The 21791-nt window shown below is 41.7% G+C and overlaps 1 protein-coding gene across 3 annotated transcripts; it reads right to left on the bottom strand.

The window, feature by feature from the left end:
* Positions 1-5943: 5943 nt before the first annotated feature.
* On the bottom strand, positions 5944-14883 carry SELE (selectin E). Of its 3 annotated transcripts, XM_035010857.1 has the most exons (14): positions 14790-14883; positions 14343-14434; positions 13399-13785; positions 12775-12882; positions 12436-12621; positions 11442-11627; positions 11147-11335; positions 10013-10201; positions 9712-9900; positions 9327-9503; positions 8710-8820; positions 7934-7955; positions 7756-7831; positions 5944-7092 (listed from the first exon to the last, which is right to left on the bottom strand). In XM_035010857.1, exons 2-13 carry the CDS (start codon positions 14377-14379, stop codon positions 7780-7782), a joined length of 1833 nt encoding a protein of 610 aa, XP_034866748.1. In that variant the 5' UTR covers positions 14380-14434; positions 14790-14883; the 3' UTR covers positions 5944-7092; positions 7756-7779. The 3 variants fall into 3 exon arrangements, with proteins under 3 accessions (XP_034866748.1, XP_034866746.1, XP_034866747.1); XM_035010855.1 differs by lacking the exon at positions 14790-14883 and having other exon boundaries at positions 14343-14748; XM_035010856.1 differs by lacking the exon at positions 14790-14883 and having other exon boundaries at positions 7756-7828; positions 14343-14748.
* Positions 14884-21791: the final 6908 nt, after the last annotated feature.

Genomic DNA, 21791 nt, shown 5'->3' with positions numbered 1-21791 from the left:
CCTTCCTTCCTTCCTTCCTTCCTTCCTTCCTTCCTTCCTTCCTTCCTTCCTTCCTTCCTTCCTCCCTTCCTTCCTTCCTTCCTTCCTTCCCTCCTGTCTTCTCCTCCTCCTTCTCCCTCTCTCTGCCTCCCTCCCTCCCCTCCACCCCCATCTCTCTCTCTCTTTCCCTCCTTTCTTTTTGGATAAAACCTGTGCTACCTCTTGGCTATCCTTGGTAGTGAGCCCCAGATTACTGCAAACACCACAGGATCAGAGCACCAATTCCTGATGCCTGTCAAGCTTCAGTAGACAGTTCCTGCTCCCTCTGTCCTTGCTCGCCCCCTAGTGGAGGTCCCTGGTAATGGCATCTCCTAGAGTTAAGCCCTAAAGATAGCAAAGCCCAGGGGCGGTTTTTGCCTTGGGGAGTTTGGGGGCCTAGAGTACTTTTGCATTTCTGGAGTGTAAAATGTGAAGGAAATAGACTGCATATGAAATTAGGACCTACATGATGGAGGGCAGTGGAAAGGAAGAGTGATGACAAAATCACATTTGTAGTTTTTAGAAGATGAGTAATAACAGTAATAGCTGGAGAGCTCGACCAACAGTACACATGGATCACCTCATTGAGTCTTCATGAAGGTTAAGTACTACTATTCCCCAGCAGGCACTATCATCATCCCCATTTAAAAGAGTGTCAGAAAGCTTAAGAAAGTTGTGTTTAGTCACAAAGCTAGTAAGAAACACAGTTGGGGTTTTGAACCCAGGCCAGTCAGTTCTGAAGCCCGTGCTCTTGATGATTAGGGAGCACATCTTCCGCCAGGAGTTTGGAGAATCCAGACCACAGGTTTGATGTGGGGACAAACCTGGAGCCAAGGAGCCCGGCAAAGTGCCGACGTTCTTACTATCATACCCCGAAGGAATATCTAGACTTGTATTTCTGAGTCTTCTTCAATTCTCACTTGACCCTTGTCTAATCAGGCTTTCAATCACACCAATTCCCTGAGACTGCTCCCACCAAGGTCCTCTGTCCTCATGTTATTTGACCAACCAGCCCCTGGCTCTCCTCCTACTTCATGGACTGTTCCTTCTCTGTTTCATTTGTTGGTCTGCCCTCATCTCTCCACTCTGCAAACCTTCAGAGTGCTCCAGTGCTCACCACTGTTTTTTTTCTTTTCTACCCCCACTGACTTGGTGATGCAAGCCAGCCTCTTCACCTTGAAGAGCATCTAAATGTTTGATGACTCCTAAATTTGTATTTCCAGCAAGGACTGTTCCCAGCCAAATGCCTACCTGATATCTCCATTTAGTTGTTTAAAAAGCCTCTCAAATTTTACACGTGCCAAACTGAACTTCTGAATTCCTCTTCCCAAGCCTCTTTACATCTCAGTAAATTATAACTCCATTCTTTAAGTTCCTTAAGCCAAAGCTTTTGGAGTTAATTGAGATTCCCCTCTTCTTTTGACAAATTATATCTAATAGGTCAGCAAATTTTGTTGGCTTTGCTGTCAAAATATCCAATCACTTCCATTCTATTATGCATCAAAACCACCATCATCTCTCACCTCTATTATTGCAGAAGTCCTCCCATGTAGACTCCACGTTTCTACCCTCTTCTTTTTATGGCCTATTTTCAACAAAACAACTTAAATGATTCAGTTAAAATGTGTATCACTCAGGGTCCCAGCCAGAAACAGAATTCACCCCAGATGAGTGAATTCTTCACCCACTGAAGAGTCTTTACTAAAGGGACCACTCACATAGATTGGGCAAGGCTAAGAAAACAAACATGAGAGGATGAGGCATCCAGAGTCTGGCGGTAGCAGGATGCAGCTGTACCTCTGGGACTGAAGATTCAAAGGAGGAGATGGTGTTAGAGTCCAGTGAGAATTGCAACCCTAAAGGAGAAGCCACCCATCAGGAGCTATACTGGAGGAGAGATACAGCTGCTTCTAGAGAGAACACCTGTGTAGGCAAAGGTTGGGTAAGACATATCCTGACCACTCTCTCTTCTTGCTCTTTGATCTCCTGTATGAGCCTCTTATTAGTCAAACCAATCAGACACCAGCCCGCCAGTGATGCAGTCTGCAGGGCTCAGCCTCTGGGACACAGGGCAGGGAGACCTGAGAATGGATGGGTAGTGAGGGAGGGCAGCAGAGGGGAAGAAAATAACCAGCAAGAGAAAACACACATCAGACCCTCTAGTGGCTTCTCATCCCACCCAGAGTAAAATCTAAAGTCCTTACATTGGCTCACAAAATCTTACATGGTCAGGCACCTGCTTCCTAATCACTTTTGTCCTCTGAGATTTCCATTCTTTTTTGTAAGCTCAGTTATTCATTTAAATTTATTTATTTAAATTTCACCTAGAAATTTAAAATATTATAGCAGAAGAGTGTTCAGAATATTAATCCTCTATATTCTCAGAAGCAGAAGGTCTAGCATTCAATAAATGCCAATTGAGTAAGTGGATAAATAAACCCCTTTTTGGTCATAAACTGCAAATGTCCCTTTCTTTTTTAAGGAAAGACTTTATCTCCTTTTTTTTTTTTTTTTAGTCTCATTATTTTGTTGGATATCTTTGTTGTTCTACTGGTTTGTTGGACATTCTTATTTTTTGAAAACCAAGATCCAGGGTTTTCTTCAGAAAGCTGGTTTAGGTCATCAGGCATCCAGCCAAAACTACATTCAAGCTCCCGACTTGCACCAAGTCTACAAGGTACACCAACATTTCAGGCCCTTGTCCAAGAGAAGGAGAGACCTTGGGTCCATCCAAAGTTGGGTTTTGGGAGGGTGGGGGTGGGGTTATTTAGTGACATTGTCAGATATACACTCAATTTATTCACTTTTCTATACATTTTAAATTCTGGCCTTATATCAAGTTAGATTTCTAAAGGACTCAGACCACATCAACTTAGCCCCTCACTAAGTTCCCCTCACTGAGTCCATCAAATCTGTGTTTTTTGGCTTTTATCAAAGCATTTTTCATATGGATGTTTTTGAGTCATACGGATGGATTTTGTATTTGCTAAAAACACTTTTCTTGAATGTACAGTGACAAATTTAGCTTAAATTTAATGCACATTCATCTATACCATGGAATATGATTCAGCCACAAAAAGGAATGAAGTACTGACACATGATACAGTGTGGATGTACCTTGAACGCATTAGGCTTAGTGAAAGATGCCAGACACAAAAGGCCAGAGATTGTGTGATCCCATTTATATGGAATATCTAGAATAGGCAAATCCACAGAGACAGAAAGCAAACTGGTGGTTGCCAGGGGCTCTGGAGAGAGAGGAATAGGGACTGACTGTTTAATGGGTATAGGGTTTTCTTTTGCTGAGAATATTTTTAAGTAGATAGAGGTGGTGATTGCACAACACTATGAATGTACTAAATATCACTCTGAATTGTACACTTTAAAGTGGTTGCTTTTATGTTATATAAACTCTACCTCAATAATAATAATTTAAAAAATAGTGCACATTCAATCTAAAGAGAAGATTTGGGGTAGGCAAGGCCATGGGACAGGTTAGCAGCCACTTGAAGGGTTGTCGGGAGAAGAGTGGCTATTTGGCTATTCTGTGGTCCCCAAAGGGCAGAACTAGAATGAGTAGGTGAGCATTATAAACCATCGCAAAACCCCAGAGAGATTGAAACCAATGCTGGAGAACTATTTGGGTCATTGAGTACCACTGGCAGAAGAAGCCTTCCCTTGTGCCTCTCCCCTATCACAGATGACTGCAAGGCTTACTTGTTCATTGCTGCCAACCAAAGCTGCGTTCACCGCAGTTTCCAACATGAGTTTATCATGGGTAGAAGGAATGCGCAGTCTCACACAACAACCAGTAACCCCACAGCCGGGGTGCCCAGTTCTCCAATAGCATGCTTCTCCTCCACTCAGCTTGAACTACCTTCTCCCTTGGACACAGCCTCAAACTGTGTCGACTTCAAAATCACATACTCCAGCATCCCCCCCTTTAATCACGGTCACCTATTCTTGTAGATCTGGTGCTCAAGTATCTCACTGCAGCACTTGTCAATCATACCTCACTGAACCTCCAGGCCATTAACTAGTTCCTTTATTTCATCTTTATTTCCATTCTGTTCTGTACTATTGTCAAACCTATCTTGTCTCCATAACTGGATTTCAAACCTTGCCTTCTGAGACAACTCATTCCACTTGAGAAAATTGGTCCTGTTCCTTATCATGAGCCCATCTGCATTTGTTTGTCCACATATTCATTCATTCATTCAAAAAATATTTGTTAAGTATCTATGGTATATCAGGAATATGCTACATTCTAGGAACAGAGCAATGAACAAGGTAAATTGCTTCTACCCTTAAGGAACTTAGAATCTAGTAGAAAAGACAGGTATTAAGCAATTACACAATAATTAGTTACTTAGGATTAAAGGAAGGAAGAAAAATATGGGCTGTGAGAGCATTAAAGAAGTGACTTAATCTAAGGAGTCAATTGCCATGAAGGGACATTTGAGCAGAGAACCTGAAACCTGAGTAGGAGTCAAGCAGGCAAAGAATGGTGGACTCCTTGATGAGGAGGGTGAGTAACTGCAGGTGAAAGAAGCCGATGTGTTCAAAGGCATCAAAGTGGGCAGACATAGCTCTCCATTGTGGATGGAGTGCAATGCCTGAAGGGGCATGGCGTGAAATGAGGATGGGAGACAGGCAAGACTAGATTTTGTGTGACTTATGGGCTGTGTCACAGTCCCTCCCAACAGCAGACTGAGAGCCTGGAGACTCCGGGGATTTTATCATTTAATCCAGGGGTTGTGTTAAGGATCTGTTCTGAGGCTGTCGGTGAGAGCACAGCTGGTTAAGGGTTATTACAAGAACTATTGATAGGAAGGATTTGGCACCATTGGGAGAGTAAGGAGAAGAACAAAATCCCCTTAATTATAGCCAAAACTCTCTTGTGGTGTTGGTTGAACCATCTTATGAATATACCAAAACTATTGGACAGTACACTTAAGAAGGGTGAATTTTATGGAATGTGAATTTTATCTAAATAAAATAGAACTTTTAAGAAAGAACCTACACACAGAACTAAATATAAACATGTTTATTATCAAACTTTGTACTGCCATATCAAATACAAAATGGGTATGGCATAAGCTTAAATAAATATATACTTTAAAAACTATAAAATATTTTAAATCATAATTTAAAATACTTTATTAAACCGAAACGCAGACCACATTTACATTTCACACAGCTACTTCCATTGCAGTATATATAAATATTTATATTTACAGCATTTGAACAATTTCAGAGAAAATAATAATCCATTCCATAGGTAGCCTGCTCACAGTAGTTGTTTATTTCTCTCTCCCTTATTTCACAGAGTTCTTTCGCTCTGTCAAAATCTCTGACCTTCTGACCCTTAGCATTCCTCCCTGTTTGCTTTTGGCTTCGCCTTGGCCAACATACAGGCAGCACTTGTCCGAAACTTTGCTTTTTCAACACATCCTAGATTAGTGAAAGTGTGGGAGAGTTTTGATTCTCTTGTCATTTGCAGGATGGAGTGAGAAGCTCTGGCGATGGACAGGCCAAGAATTTCTCACTGCCAATGATCAAGTGATAACTGGAGATTCCTTAGGAATTTTAACCTCCTTTATAAATAAATATAAATACACACTCATCCAGACCTTCCTTTCTTCATGAACACCCTAACAAACAGAATAATGCAATTAGGGAATAAACATTAAAAGTCTCCACTTAAAAAAGAAAAAATCCACTGGACAAATCCTTTATATGGTGAGTTCCTATCATGAATTTAAAATCTTACACAATATGCAAGAATTATATGTTGATGCATCGCATCTGACAACATCTTTGTAGGGATGCAAAGCACATCCATATTTCTACAGTTTTTTAAACAAAGATATGCATAAAAGTGTACCTTCATTTGTTTGCATTTACACTTTTTTTCAAATCAGAACACTTGGCCTCATGGAAGTTTTTCATCATGGAAAACCACATACCTCTGAAAACAGAGATGACAGTGTACAAGCGTATGCCATTCATGTTCTACTCTCCTGACACTACTCATGTTTTTACTTATTTTTTTTTAAAATAGGCTCCATGCCCAGCATGGAGCCCAATGGGAGCTTGAACTCATGACCCTGAGACCAAGACCTGAGCTGAGATCAGGAGTCAGATACTTAACAGACTGAGCCACGCAGGAGCCCCACTACTCATGTTTTTAAAGCAACTATAGTAAAACATTCACAACTTTATACTGGTTAACATTATACATTGCTGGGGGACAGCATTTGTCCTTTTTTGAAATAAATTTACTACAGACATAACATTATGTTTGTTAATAAACAAAGATCTAGGATAAGTAACTTTTACCTTAACATAGTCTTAACATGCACATATTTTAAAGTCCCTACAACACTTGTATTGAATTAAGAATTAGGGAAGATTGTACTTTAGTCAATGCAAATAAAAGAATACAATCTCTAAGAGCACTTTATAAAGCACTGAGTCCCACAGGGATAAAAGTGATTAAGACTGTGCTTAGTAATCCTCACACAGAGTATTAAGTAGGATTTCCCCAGGCACTCGCCTGTGGGCATTAAAAAATTATCATTTTTTGCACTTTGGTGATAGAATATCTTTGGCCAAGTTGTTTTCCCTAAACTCCTAAGAATTATTCATCCCCATGACAGCAACCATGTAACCAGTAGTTGAGACACAGTGAGGGGCAAAAGAAAGAAACAATACCAAAAATACTGTGTTTCTCCACTGAGATCTCATAGTGAGCAGGGGAGAGAGTTAGAACAGGAATTCTGAGATTCCAGAGCCTGAGTCTCTTTACTTTTGTCCAGAAATGAATATGCTTTTCCTCCATCATCCAGCACTTTCCAGATGCTGAGAACAGGAAAGAGAAAGCTGAGTGTTGCTGGTGGCAGGCTGGCCTCGCCCACTAGAGTGTGGACCCTTGAAGTCCTCATGGGTGCCATGCTCCCAGCTGTAAAAGCAGTGGATGTGGGAGCTGAGAAGTACCAGAGACCAGAGGAGCCCTTTCTGTCTCTGCCATCATCAGGGTATTTCTCTAGTTCCCTGGAGGTACCTGTGTTCCTGCAAACAAAGAATGCATGCCGTCAGGACACTTAATATTCTGCATTAATAGCAACAACAAAATTCACTTTCTAGCACAGACCACTGTGTTCACTGTCACTGGAGAGTACAAGTATGAACAACAAAATCCTATTCAGTTAGGGCAGTGAAACTATTCTGTATGATACTGGAATGGTGGATACATGTCATTATACACTTGTCAAATCCCATAGAATATACAAAACCAAGAGGGAACTCTAATGTAAACTGTGGACTTTAGTTAATAATAATGGATTTGTATTGGCCCATCAATTGTAACAAAATGCCACACTAACACGAGCTGTTAATAATAGAAGACATTGGAGGTTCGGGGGGTATGTTAGAATTCTAGTTATATAACAACAGTCCATATCTCATGCAATTCCTAGTTTAGAACAGTTTCTAGAAGATAGTAAGTGCCACATAAGGGTTAACAATCAGCATTTCAAAAGTGAAATGACTCTATAAAGGCCAAATCTTGTTTTTTTCCTCTCCTTCTACAAAGAAATGAAACAACCTTCCATAAAACACCACGAAGCTGGTGATTCTCCCCCAAGAAACTGGCAGGTTTGGAGGGCTCAAGGAGCAGCAGAACGTGAAGAGAGGATACATTCTTTCAAAATCATATGTGATTTCAAGTCTTACCTGATTCCGTTTGACTTAAAATGACTACAAAGGCATGTGGAAGGATCCGTCTGATTGAAGGCTTTGGCAGCTGCTGCTGAATACACGAGAACACTAAATTAACCCCTGTTTTCCGACATAAACAGAGAAAAATGTGTAGAATATTCAATGGCATGCTTTGGACAAGAGTGCAACTTACCTGGCAGGAACAAATTTCTTTGCTGCAAGAAAAAGAAAACCATTAATTTGGACTAAAGGACTTTTAAGAAGATATCACATTCAGAAACAATATGGTTCTATTCCCCAGGGACTGCAAACTCTACGCCTTCAGGGCCCCTGTGATAAGCAGAGTGCAAACACAGCCTGTTGCCAAGGGGGTAAAGTGCAAAGCACACACTCATCCTAAGGGCCCAGCAGTTTCCTAATGCTAGCGATAGCTGCAGGCTCTGCGTGCTGAGTTCATCTGCCAGTTTTTCATGAGAAGTCCCAAATCTAGATTTTATGTGAGATTTCCCATTTTATAAATGTCAGAACTTAATTTAAAAAAATGTTAACTATTCCACAAGCCAAACAAACTGTGAGTGTGGCTAGATGTGTTTGCAGGGTCCCCAGGAGATACTCCCACATTTAAGCCTGTATTCCCAATAAATGTTTTGGAAACATTTTCGCCATTTCCTGGAGCACAACCCTATAGCTCACTGCACAACTCTCAGGGGGGCCACAGAATTCCCGGTGAATGGCATCCCTTGGAACTGTCCACTGTTAAATAACATGTATATTTCCTAAAACCCTTCCCACTTTGAGTTGTACTATATACTCTTTCTCTAAGACCGTGGCTCAATTATACTGTTCTTCAGTGTTTCTCTAGTAACTCGAGTCTAATTACTAATGTGCAAGAGAGAACATGACTCATCAATGAGAAAAAGAAATACATTTTTCAGAACATTTTTGAAGTATGATCCCAAGCTCCCTTACCTCTCTTGCGTAGGCGTTTCAGGAGCCAGAGGAGAAATGAGGCTGATGTCAAGAGGGAGGTCCCAGCAGTGGCGAGTCCGATTGCCAGGGGAACATTGGACTCAGTGGGAGCTAGGGAAACAGAGAGGGAAGAACTGTCATGAGAAGAAACTGAATTTAAAGTTTTTCTGTTCTGTCCATTTGCCCTTTCCTTTGCACACTGATGAGCCGTCTACATCAATACATATGGAGGAGACGTGGTAGGGACTAAAGGCTTCTGAGATGGGCCCAAACCACCTGTGGCAGCTTGTCTCCCGCCACTGCCAAGAGACCTCTAACCTGCCAAGCTCTTCACAGAACCCACTGCACCTCGGTCAAGACTACATGCGTGCTCTCTCCATTACTTGTCTTCCTTTTCCCTACTTTGACCTCTAGCTCTCCTTTTTCCACTTGTCAGAATTCTACCCATTCCATCCACCCGTCACCTCTTCTGTTTCCTCTCTATCACCATAATATTAAATATTCACCAGCTTCTCAACCTTGGAACCTTCCTAGTGTGAACATAATGAATGGTTTGTTACCTTCCCCTTCTTCTGTCTAGCCCTCCCAGACAGCCCCGACACCAATCAGTACTTCACCTTCACAGGTAGGCGGCATCCCAGACCAGTGTCCTGTGGCATCACATGTCAGAGCTGCAGACCCATTGAGTGTCCATCCTTCAGGACATGCAAACGCACACACAGTGCCAAACACAGGCTCCTTGCTGCAGCTCACGTTCATCTTTCCAGAAACTGTCAGACTTGAACATTGTACCACTGCAAATTATGGACACATGGGTGGAGGTTAACAAAAGTCTCCTGGAAAATGTCTAAAACTGGCTGAAAAGTCATAATAAACGTAACTTATAAGCACTACTTAGTTTTCAGCATGTAAGAAATTAGGATCACACCCATTAGGGCAATCTAGCTTCAGACACATATGAAATATTTGACCTTATCCCTTAGAGTCTAAATTCAATCCTACCTTGGCAGGAGGGGACCTCCTGTGTCCACTGTCCCTGAGATGTGCACTCAAGCTGAGCTGACCCACGTAATTCAAAGCCTTCCTCACAGCTGAAGGCACAGGAGGACCTGTAGCTGAACTCTCCAGTAGAGGAATGGGCGCACCTCACGGAGCCATGCTGGAGCTGCCGGACAGCATCACATTTCACAGCTGAAAGATATGAGTAAGCACATTAGAAGTCTGTATCAGGAAGCAACAGTTTTCTCATGTCATCAAGTCCCTAGCTCTTCAATTGTTTTTATCTTAAAAACAAAAACTGTACCTTCACATGTGGGCTCCTCACTGTCCCATTCGCCTGTGGGGCCGCACTGGAGTTTTTTGGATCCCTTCAACACAAATCCCTTCTCACAGAAGAACTCACAGCTGGACTCACTTTGGAAATTTCCAGAAGCACTAGGAAGACAACTCATGTAGCCTTTCTCTGGGATGGACAAGGCTTTGCACTGAAAAGCTGAGATACCAAAATGATGGTCAGAAAATATTGCAGTGGAACTGGAGAGTGCTTAGCATTTGATGAATGAACCCATTCATTTTGGACAAAGCAATGCTCAGCGATCTCAAGGCTCTTCATTACTCCCTGGACAACTGGGAAGATGAGGGTGTTTTCTTTGAATGCCAATCCCTTCATTGATAATGGCACTCAGTAAAGGATAGCCTTTAATAGAACCAGTGGTTCCTGAACACCGTTCTGACATTTGAAAGAAGTTACAGTCAAGAGAAAGATTTTATGTAGTCAGAGAGCAAATTATGGGTCCCGGATGCTAACAGATGATGCCAAAACACAAAAGGAAGGTAAGAAGGCAGCACAAAAAATGTGTCTGCTTTGCAGTTTGGTTTTGGTCTTGTGGCTTCTTACCACTGGAAATCATTCTGTGCTATATTTGGCAACAGAAATACCAGAACATGATAATGAAAACTGCTTGTTTTCAACATCACTGCTCTTGCTTTAAAGTGAATTAAATTTTAGTGCTTATGTAGGTATTAAGGGTGTCTTTACACATGGCACATTCTTGTCACTGCTAATTATGAGCAGTTTCAGAAGAAAAGTATTACAAGAGTTTTAAAATCAAGTCATGGTCTCACAATCCTACTTTTAAATGTTCTCATGTGATTTCCCCTTAGATTAAGGTGTCTGCCTACTCCGTGCCAATGTCTACAAAGCCACGTTAGCACAGCACAAGAAACCGGCCAAGCATCCACTCTTAGTACGTACAATCCTTTCCCTGGATAAGCATTGGCTCTTTTATATGAAACTCAAAAACATAAGATGAACATTGCCCATCACATCTGATTACTCTAGTTAAAGTAAGCATCTGGTTTCATTTTAACTGCCCAAGTTCGAAGATTGCTGCCCTTTAAGGAAGGGGGTATGTTAAGGAGAAGCTCTTGGGCTTACCTTCACAAACTGGGACTTGCTGATTCCATTTCCCTTGTGCGGTGCATTCAAGTTGGGCTGGCCCCTGCACCAGGAAGCCTTCCTCGCATGTGAAATTGCAGGAGGACCCGAAGGTGAACTCGCCAGCTGGGGAGTGGCTGCAGCTCACAGACCCATTCTGAGGATGGTCAATGGCCTCACATGTCACAGCTGTAACATAGACACCCACGTACATTAGCAGGTCTGGTCTGACCATTTCAAGTACAGGTTGAGAAAAAGAACATTTACAGTAAATCTTGACATGGGGCAACTCTACCTTTACATGTTGGCTTCTTGTTGTCCCAATTCCCAGATGAGGTACACTGGAGGTGCTTGGGTCCCATTAGTTCAAATCCTTCTTCACACTCAAAGGCACAAGTTGTGTTCCATGGGAAGTTTCCAGAGCTTTCGAGACAGTCCATAGTGCCATTGGGAGGCTTTGTCAAAGCATTGCACTCAACCACTGGGGATTTGAAAGAACACCATGAATTTTACAGAAGAATGATATGTTTACTTCCTAGAGAGTTGAAATTTATAAGATGGCAAGGAAGCAGCTTTCAAACAGTAAATCCCAAAGTCCTAAGTTAATGTAGGGGGACGTGCACATACACTATAAAGTTTTTATGCTCTTTTATTAATACTTTCATCTTCTCTGATTGATTTATACTTTGACTACGTTGAGTGGTCTCTGATCTATGTTATCATATCTCTCATGTCTCTGATCTACTTTACGGAAGGCAAAAACAAAGAAAAAAAGTTTCTCAATCAGGATTTATGACTAGTTGTGAAAACAAAAATACTGACATACACAGGACATTCATTTATGTCAGCCCAGCAGGACCTGGAGGCAAAAAGTCTTCATCTCCAGCCTAGAAAGATAAGCCTGAGAGAGAAAAAGAGCTGTTGGGACTGCTTGATTCCCATGGTCTTATGCATCTACTGCATCAAGAAAGGCCAACCAGGAGAAGTCGTGAAGATTTCTTGAGTGTGGTGCCAGTGCTACAGCACTCTCTTACACGTCACCAGAGCCTCAGAAGCACCCATCTCAAACACGGTGGTTTTTCTAAAAACCTCTCTCAAACCAAGCAGACACCGTACTGACCAACACATATTGGCTGGGAGAAGTCTTATTAAGAACAACATTACAAAAAGAACTTTCCCTAGAGTTTTGAAAGTGCTATAAGTTGGATAAAAACAAACAAACAAACAAACAAACCAAGGCCAAGAGGGATGAGTCAGAGAGTGTTGTGTGCATTTGGAGAGAGATTTACCATTGCAGGCGGGAAGAGGAGCACTCCAGTCCCCTGTGGAAGTACACCACGTGGTCTCTGTGCTGCTTGGGAGGTAACCCTTTTCACAGCTGACGGAGCAGGAAGAATTGTAGCTGAAGTGCCCCAGAGGGTGAGTGCAAACCAGGCTTCCGTGCCCAGGGTCTTCCTGTGCTCGACAGGTCACAACTGAAAGGAGAAACCACATCAGATCCTCTGTCGCCTAGCATAAAGTGAGAAAGCCCGGGGAAGGGAGGACATGCACACCTGACACCCAAGCCAGCTGGGACACGGGAAAGTGCTACCGACTCAAGCGAAGGAGCAGGTGAGATGGGGACCTACCTTGCTCACACCTGAGTCCACTGAAGCCGGGGTAGCACTCACAGGTGTAGCTGTTGACAGTCTCCACACACTCACCATGGCCGCTGCAGGATGTAGGGGTACAGGCAGCTGCAAAAAACACAATGAGGAAGAGGATCGTCATTGTGCTTATAATGCGTTTCTTTGGGTTGAGGATCAACAGTGTGTGACAGAGATGTCACCATTTATAGGGACTTCCAGAGATTTTAGCTGAAGTGCTTCACGCAATGCCAAAGCTGGGTTTTAAGCTAAGCTGATGTTAATATGCAGGTGTCAGGGGTACAGTTGTCATTGGCATCAAGAATAGAAAATTCTCTTTATCACAAACTTTCAAGATAGTTTTCCTTCTACAAGTAAATGAGTAACTAAAATATGCGTTGTATGTGCATACACTGCCTATGTATTGACCTACATATATACATACATTCTTGCCTGAATTCACACAAAGAGGCAAAAAGATATAATTTGCCAACAGAATGTTTTAAAATTATATTTTTTAGGAACATAACATTACCATAATAGAGACCAGGTTTTGCATACTGTCAATAATTTGTCGAGATGCCCTCAGCCTGAAACTCCCTCCCACGGCTGCCTCAAGTCCCATACCTGTGTAACACAAGGCAAGCTTCTTTTTGTCGCATCTCTCATCATTCCACTTGCCCGTGTCCTTGTCCCTCTTGATGTAGATCTCCACACAGTCTTCATTGGTTTGCTTATTGTTCGGTTCGCCTGGAGCCCAGTTCTTGGCTTCTTCGGTCAGAAGCTTCTGGGTCCCTATCCAGGTCCACTGCTTATTGACCTTTCTGATTCCGATCCAGTAGTAAGTTGGTGAATAGCTGAACATGGAGTTCAGGTACTTAATTTCTTCTTGGTTTTGTATCGCAACCAGATGCGTGTACCTTTGCTGACAGTAAGCACTAGCTTCGTCAAAAGTCATGGTTTCTGTGGAGGCATTGTACGACCAGGCCTCGCTCTCTTTAAACAGGAGAAGCGCTAAAAGGGAAAGTGTGAAAGGCATGGAAAGGTTAGTCCTGCTATAGTTTGACTCTATTAACTGCGCTTTTTACAGTCTTATTTTCATCAACCAGTGGCCTTGGAATGACTTGAATTTTTTTTACCTTTTCCAAAGTAAGAAGAGGTATAGATGGAGAAACCATTTATTGTGTGTATCTTTTGTGGTTGAGCCTCTCTGCACTCACTCACCACAATCTATCAGGGTATCCACTACGGTAGAATAATAATCAGAATAACTAAGCCTACTGAGCACTTAATATGCACCACAGAACTGTCTGAGGCCATTTCCATAATACTGGATTCTCACAATGCCTCTGGGAAATAGGCCACTCATGATCAACACTTTACACTTTAGGAAGTTGAGACACAAAGAGGTAAATTGTCTCTATCCCAGGATGGAATGCATTGTGCAGAGAGGCCAGAGATGCTGCTAAACATCCTACAAAGCATGGACCCCCACAAAGAGGAATTATCCTGCCTGAAATGCCAAGTGTCCAGGATGAGAAACCCTGATCTAACGAATGATATTGACTTACCAAGAGTGAGAACAGGGAGAAGCTGTGAAGCGATCATGACTTCTAGGATTCTTTTTTTTTTTTTATCAAAAGATGAGTCTTGAAATGCCCTTCTGGGGGGAAAAAGTACAAAATTCATTACAGAAAGAAATTTTAGGTAGCTGGTTACTGAGATCATTTTATGAAGATGTTTTCAGCAGTATCATAAGATTTTAGCTAAAGGATAACAGTGCCATCATCTTAGTTTGTTTCAAGGAAGTCGACTGGAATGAATACATACAAAATTTAAGGTTTTCATCATTTAGGTGAAAGAGAAAAGCCAGAGTTTAACTGGTCTGGATACAACAAGAACATGCACAGGTCTTTTATCAAAAGGCTTTCTGCATCTCTATTCATATTGACAATCCTGTTGGCATATTGACAATTCATATTGACAATCCACCCTTGTAAAGACTCTTTTGAACTTACTGTTCTGTCAAGTGGTGGCTTTGGTGCCCACGTTGGAATCCTGTTTGTGTCACTGCTGCTTCTGTCTCGTGCCACTTAGCAGTTCTGATGTGAAGTCAGCCAAGAACAGCAGAGCGCTGCTCCTGCCGGAGCCCCTTTATAGGGAAGCTCGCTTCCTGTGAGTAATTTCCAAACCCAGTAAAGAGGAATTCCCCAGCAGCATCCAAAATTTTCCCGGGAATATCCATAACACCGAAAAATTACAGTGATGTCAGAAACTCAAGTCCTCCAAGCCTTTTTATTTTACATGAATGCTATTAATATTGGCACAAATGTGGGGTTTTAAATAACATAAAATTGATGTCTTTAAAAAATTTGAAAACTTTGCTCTTTAGCAGCATCTCTCCTGTAATTGTGGTAGTAACCAGAATTTCATGAACATAAGCAAATTCAGCCTTAGTTTTATTATCTGTGGGCTACCATTCTTAATTTTCTTATCTGTAGCTGTCAACAGTGGACCACCAATCTTTTGTTTTTTCTCTCTCTCACCTACCAGTACAACCCATTTTAAGGTACACTGTCTCACAGAGGAATGAATCACAAGGTATATATTAATCCTTAAATTCTGTGGATAGTTATAGCTAAATTACTAGAAATAATATCTCCCAGGTAAATGTTTGAAATAAGGCTTTGTTTCTTAAAAATAACAAAAATGGGAAACAGACTTAGTTGTCCATGTCTGGAAAATGCTTATTCATGATTTGTTAAGTGAGAAAAAATAAAGATGAAAACTATATGTACTCATAGTTACTTGACTCCAATTTTATTTAACAGTTTTAAAATATGTATGTGTAAAGAATAACAAAACTATACCAAAATGTTAACAGTGGCTATCTCTCATGGCAAGACTTGGGGTAAGTTTTATATTCTTAATGATTATTTTCAGCATTTTCCAACTTTGGCAATGGCCCTCCATTACTTTTATAGTAAAAATAACACAGTATAAAGAATCCTGTGTCCAAATGCAACTGAAGGAGATATATATAATATCACTTATTCTGCTCTTCATTGTGACATTTCTTTGGGGTGATATCTCCAAATCTGCATCTTGTCTAATTTAAACAATAGACACAGTAAGTGGGGATCATTTTAATTTCCACAGGAAAAGTTGTGACCCCTACAAGCACCTTCCAGAAGATCCTAATTCCAAAGCAAATTCTCTCTGTGGCTAAATTTACATTGAGAGAACTTCGGGGAGAGAACCCAATACCAGAAGGAGGTATAAGAGAAAGAAGACATGGAAGAAATTTGAGAGTAAAGATAACTTATTATTAGAGGTATGGGGGGGATATTCCAAACCCACTCACCCTTAAAGTTATCCTGCATTCTCCTAGAATATGCCCCTGAGGTTGAGCCAGCAAATTAGGCACCTGGGGACTGGGGGCTGAGGGGCTTTCCTCAGTCTGCCTCTCATGGAGAGACGTCAGCACAGTGAGGGGTAGGAGGGGGCGACAGCGACTGTCAGGATCTGATGAGGGCACCCACTTGCTAGAGATGGAGGATGAGTTGAAGAAATTGGGTGAGAGCTGAATAGTTGGGGATGTTGAGTGTTATCTCCCCCTCCCCCAAATAAACCTATGTTCCCTGAGTAACAGGCTGACTAGAGGTGCTTCAAGTCCCCATTGAATCTCCCAGGCTCTGAAGATGTAGCTGGGTTTCAACTCCGGCTTCATATGGACTCCTTTACAGCATCCACACTGGGAGGGCTAAGGGAAGAGGAAAGACAGTGCAAACATGGGCTCACCCCAGGCGCCACTACCAGAGCTATTTCCTCTGTGAGGCGCCACACTCCCTGGCTTCTTCACCTTTTTTCCTGGAAGTCATTTGTCTTCTCCTCTCCAGCCTTTAATGGGCATTAAGGACTTTACCAACTTTCCCTTCTGTGCCCAGATCCATTCCTACCTTTATGGTGAAGAGGCATCCCCGAGGGAGTGAGAGATGGCCAGGAAAAGGATTTGGGGGTTGCCAAGACAAATGTTCCATTTTTATCCAAAGCTGTACACTACCAATAGCTAGGGACAAATAAAAGCTACAGACAGGAGACTATTGGGTTTAATGGGAGGTAGCACCAGCCATAACCACATGGGGCAAGACCAACGGTCAAGGTGTGAATTTGGCTTTGGTTCCTCACTGCTGAAGGGAACTGCAAGGCATGGGCACTGACCTTCCCAAGGCTCTCAGTTGGTTCCTTTATGTCTGAGCAGTTTTGTTGGGCACTTTTTTTTTTTAAAGCCTTGATAGCTTCCCCCCCACATTCTACTCTGCCAAACACCTAATGTGCTTCTGCAGAGTCTAATGTGGGGAGAAGAAATCCCAATATGGATATAATTCTATTTACAGAATAAAAATCTGATATTTCTCGCACACCCAACATTGTGAAATAAAATTAACAATATCATGGTATAAAAATGGCATTTCTTGTTTCATCAGAGCATAAGACTATTTGATGGAAAACTGATCTGGTTCCCTCTGAATTTATTCCCCAGGAAGGCATGTTCACTCATCTGGGATTTGTAGCTATCTTAGAACACCTGGGTCAGGCAGGAGCCCTGGGCTTTGTCTGAGCTCCCACACCCAGGGAGCTTGTTTAAAATGCATGCCTTCAGGTCCAACACTTCAGAGACTCTGATTCAGTGGGTCTGGGTGGGCCCAGGAATGTACACTATCAATGACCATCTCAGGTGATTCTGAGACAGATGCCCAAACCCCACCACAGTTTGAGATAGAACAGCCCAGGGCCACCTAAGTTAGGAGAGACTATCAAGAAGACCCTATGGCTGGTGCTCAATTACAGGTACCAGAATTTCGACCAAAATGTTACTGTAGCTAATCCTGACACCTTCTCTGCTGAAAAACTAGAGGTCCTGCTTGTAACAGTGCTGGTCCCAAACAAGGAATATTTGGGATGAGTGGATGCTCTGAGTTCTTATACATGAAAAGTAAGTGGTTTTTAACCAAAGAAAGAGAATAGCTGCTGAAGAAATGATGTGAGTATGGAGATATTCAGTTAATTTCCTACTGTCCTTCAAAAGGACCCTGTATTTCCACTAATTCCCCATTATGAACTTCCTAAACAATTCTGAGACTTACAAATTTGATGTGTTTCCTTGCTTCCTATCTGGCAGTACCTTATCTTGAAGTTTCCGGTTTCTGTTTTGGGATCTAAGAACTAACTAATGGGAATATCTTCAAAATGAGCCAACTGCGGTGAATTCCCAAAGCAGAAGAAACAAGTGCGGGCAGCCTGGTGGATTGACAGAGCTTTTCCTGAGTGTAGCCAGACTGTTTGCCGACACTGGGTAACTGGCTGCAGAAAATATCCCTGGTTTTCAGAAAAGTCCCCTTGCTTGTTTTCCTTGGCCAGCACTGCTTGTTTTGTAACACAGAGGTTTCCTAAAGGACTATTCTTAGCTTTGCTCTCAGTGCTTCATATCAGAAAAGTTGGGGTCTGGTCACTGAATACCAAGAGATTGCTGTTTCATACTAGTTAGCTCCGTGGCGGTGTAGAGCAAGATTTTTTGTCTCTTTAAGCCCTAGATTTCCCATCCGAGAACCAAAGGTGTTTGATTAAGTCCTTGCTGCTATAATATATTATAACATACTGTGTAATAATAGGAAGATGAACCATGAGAGACTATGGACTGTGAGGAACAAACTGAGGGTTCCAGAGGGGAGGGTGGTGGGAGGATGGGTTAGCCTGGTGATGGGTATTAAAGAGGGCACATATTGCATGGAGCACTGGGTGTTATATGCAAACAATGAATCATGGAACACTACATCAAAAACTAATGTTGGAATGTATGGTGATTAACATAACATAATAAAAAAAACTACTAAAAAATAATAGGAAAAGACACCAATTTAAATTCAACTATTCATTATTTTTCCTAGCTGTGACGTTTTTAGGTAATAATCAATAATGATATCATATATAAAGCACCTAATGGATACCAAGTGCCTTACATACATTACTTCATACACATTTCACATAATAAAAGGCAGACATTATTAATTTCATTTTGCAGAGGATGAAACATGGACCTAGAGAAGTTAAACAATGTGCCTGTGGTGTTTTTGAGTTACTAAATGGTCAGCAGGGATTCAAATCCATGTTTGTGTTCTTCTAAAGACCACATTCTTTGTGTTCATTCCATGCCTGCTCAGACAGAAACCCCAGAAGGAAATATACCTGAGTTTTTGTGTGAAAAAAGTGTTAAAGCAACCTCTTTCACTTCCCATACCCCTAGCTGGCCCTGTAAATTCAGTGTCTTTGGTTGGGATCCTTTCACAGTAGACCCTAAGACAAGGATGTGGGTGAAAATCGTTTATTTGGGAGATGATCCAAGGAGCATAGTAAATGAGTGAGGAAGTAAGACAGGGAAAGAAAGGAACCTGGTAAAGTGTATGCTAATAGACAGGTTACCACTGTGGGAACAAGGCCTCAGCGGCCCGCCCCCTGCAGGGAGCTCTGGGAGATATCTAACTATAGCCCGAAGGAGGGGTGAGGGAGCTGGGGTGGACCCACCAATTCCAGTCTGTCATTTGCTGAGGGCTGACCCTGGGAGGAGGTGGTTAATTTCTGCACTTCCAAATTGATTCCTGAGGCCAGACAAAGCCCACCACAGTGAGTGGCAGGTGCTTGCAAGTGGAAATGACATGATCTGACTTCTGTATGTCGTGTTGGGACAAGATGGATGTGTTAGTTTACTACCACTGCTGTAACAAATTACTGCAAATTTGATGGCTGAAAACAACCCAAATTTATTATTTCATGGTTTCTATAGGTCAGAAGTATGGTGGATGGTTTCTCTGCTCTGGGTTTCACTTTGTCAAAATCAAAGTGTAAGTCAGTTGGGCTCTTCTTGGAAGACTCTGGGAAGAATCTACTTCCAGGGTCATTCAGATGGTTGACAGAATCCAGATTTTTATGGTTGTAGTACTGAGGTCCCTGTTTCCTTGCTGGCTATCAGCCAGGAGTCACTCTCAGTGTCTAGGGGCCACCTACATTCCCTGGCTTATGACCCCTTCATCTTCCAAACTCAGCAGTAGCTGAGTCCTTCTCTCAAATCTCTCCAACTTCTTCTGCCTCATTGCTTTTCTGGCCACCACTTCTGTGTGGATTTGAAATGGGGAAGGACAGAGGAACCAAGATTCCCAAGGCCATGCTTTTTTTGTTGTTTTAAAAAAGGACAGTTGTAATTTTTATTTGCATTTTATATTTTTATACATGTTGTTAGGAGTCAGCCATTTTAAGGATCTCAGATGACCTAACCAGCCTTCAGCATGTTTTCTGTCCTACTTCTGACTCTACTTATGGTGTGACCATATTTGCTGTAATCTCAAAGGAGAAAAATAAAACTTATAAAAAAGGCAAAAACAACAACAACAAAAAATCTTATTCTGAACATTCTGTAACTTTTTTGTGTGTTTATGCTTAGCTGTACTATCAAAAGTTGGTTTGTATGAAATGGTTAACAAGGCCAAAGATAAAAGCTTTCTTTTTCTCCCTTTTTTGATCTATGAACTTGCTGCTTATTTTTTGGCCTGCGTGATGTGTATGTGAAACAATGTTGTCTAATAATAAATTGGAGTTTTATTTTGCTGAGTTGTCCTAAAAAAGAGAGATATGGAAGGACTGATTCACTGTATGGAGTCATTTTCCAATACATGATGTTTGCTATAACCCAGTTTTACTTATTGTCCATTAGTTGCTGGTGTTCAAATTTTTACTGAAAAATGGGGGTAATTCTGGACATCATAATGATGCCTTCTCATAGAGTATTTTATTTGTTGTTGTATCCCCAGCTCCCAACTTTGCCTGGCTTTTAGTAAATGATCATAGATATTTGTTGAATTAATAAATGAATGAAGTCACTTGAAATTAAAACATTTGCTTTTGTGTCCTAATCATGCATTTCAGAACAGTTGGCATCCTAAAAAGGAAGTGTTCTTTCTACTTTAATCTTGTACAGTGTAAAGACAGAAAACCATTTGGGAAAAGCTGCCAGCCTCAATATCTCCTAGTACCAAACTGAATGCCAACTTTGAGAAGCTAAGTGAGAGGATTGATGATGCTTATGCACATACCTCTTCATGCTGAGTGCCTACCTGTAGTCAGATCACAGGAAAGCAAGGAGCACTCCTTTAGGGGGACACTTCCACACTGAAAATAATGAGGCTCAATTATTAGAAGTGTTTTTATCTCTAAAAGCAGTAGGAGATTTTTCTCAATAAGGAATCGTTCTGACCTATAGCATTTGTAAACCTTCTTTAAAATATCCTAAAATTCTGGGTGGCTCAGTTGGTTAAGTGTTCAACTCTTGATTACAGCTCAGGTCTTGATCTCAGGGTCATGAGTTCAAGCCCTATGTTGTGCTCCACACTGGGCATGGAGCCTACTTAAAAAAAAAATCTTAAAATTTTACTAGAATATGTGAAACCTCCCCCAACTAATTCTGGGAAGTTATAAAGTTCATGTCAAAACGGGACAATGCTAGAACAAAAGTAGGAAACCAATCTCTTTTATGATGAGGATGTCTAGAAAGAAGAATCCTGGTCTGGACCCCTCCCACACCAAGTCAGCCATCCTGGCCCTGCCTCTGTTTGTGTACCACTGTGCCTTTTCCACAGACAAGAGCCATCTATGTATAATGCAGGAGTCAGGCGGTCAGCCTCATCCACTTCACTTTGTTTGCCAGTGGTGTAGGGGGCCAAGTTAATGTTTATGTGGAGCAGAGCATGCAGGGTGAAGAGATGATAGATCTGACAATGAGGAGCACACAGGCATTGTCCAGAAGGAGGACTGCGGAAGAAGATTTGGGACTAACTTTCAAAACAGAATTTCCTTGCTCTCTGGATGTTGGCTTCCTTGACCTTCGATGGTTAGAGGTTCCTTTCCTTGTTCAACAATGTTGCTTTTGGAGAGAAAACAGAGCTCAAAAACCCACAGGTCATCCCCTGGGG

The sequence above is a fragment of the Mirounga leonina genome, unplaced genomic scaffold (genome assembly GCF_011800145.1).
Source record: "Mirounga leonina isolate KUSES-001 unplaced genomic scaffold, KU_Mleo_1.0 Mir_154, whole genome shotgun sequence".
Taxonomy (NCBI): domain Eukaryota; kingdom Metazoa; phylum Chordata; class Mammalia; order Carnivora; family Phocidae; genus Mirounga; species Mirounga leonina.
This window is presented reverse-complemented; position numbering and strand designations above follow the sequence as displayed.

Bases quoted from the DNA above. Each gene is read 5' to 3' on its own strand.
- SELE (XM_035010855.1), bottom strand. From the start codon at position 14,499: ATGATCTCAGTAACCAGCTACCTAAAATTTCTTTCTGTAATGAATTTT. The intron at 12,883-13,398 runs GTATGGGACTTG...TGTTTTTTGCAG, and splicing joins GCTTGCCTTGTGTTACACAG to CTGCCTGTACCCCTACATCC. The intron at 10,202-11,146 runs GTAAGCCCAAGA...TTGGTATCTCAG, and splicing joins GCAAGTCCCAGTTTGTGAAG to CTTTTCAGTGCAAAGCCTTG.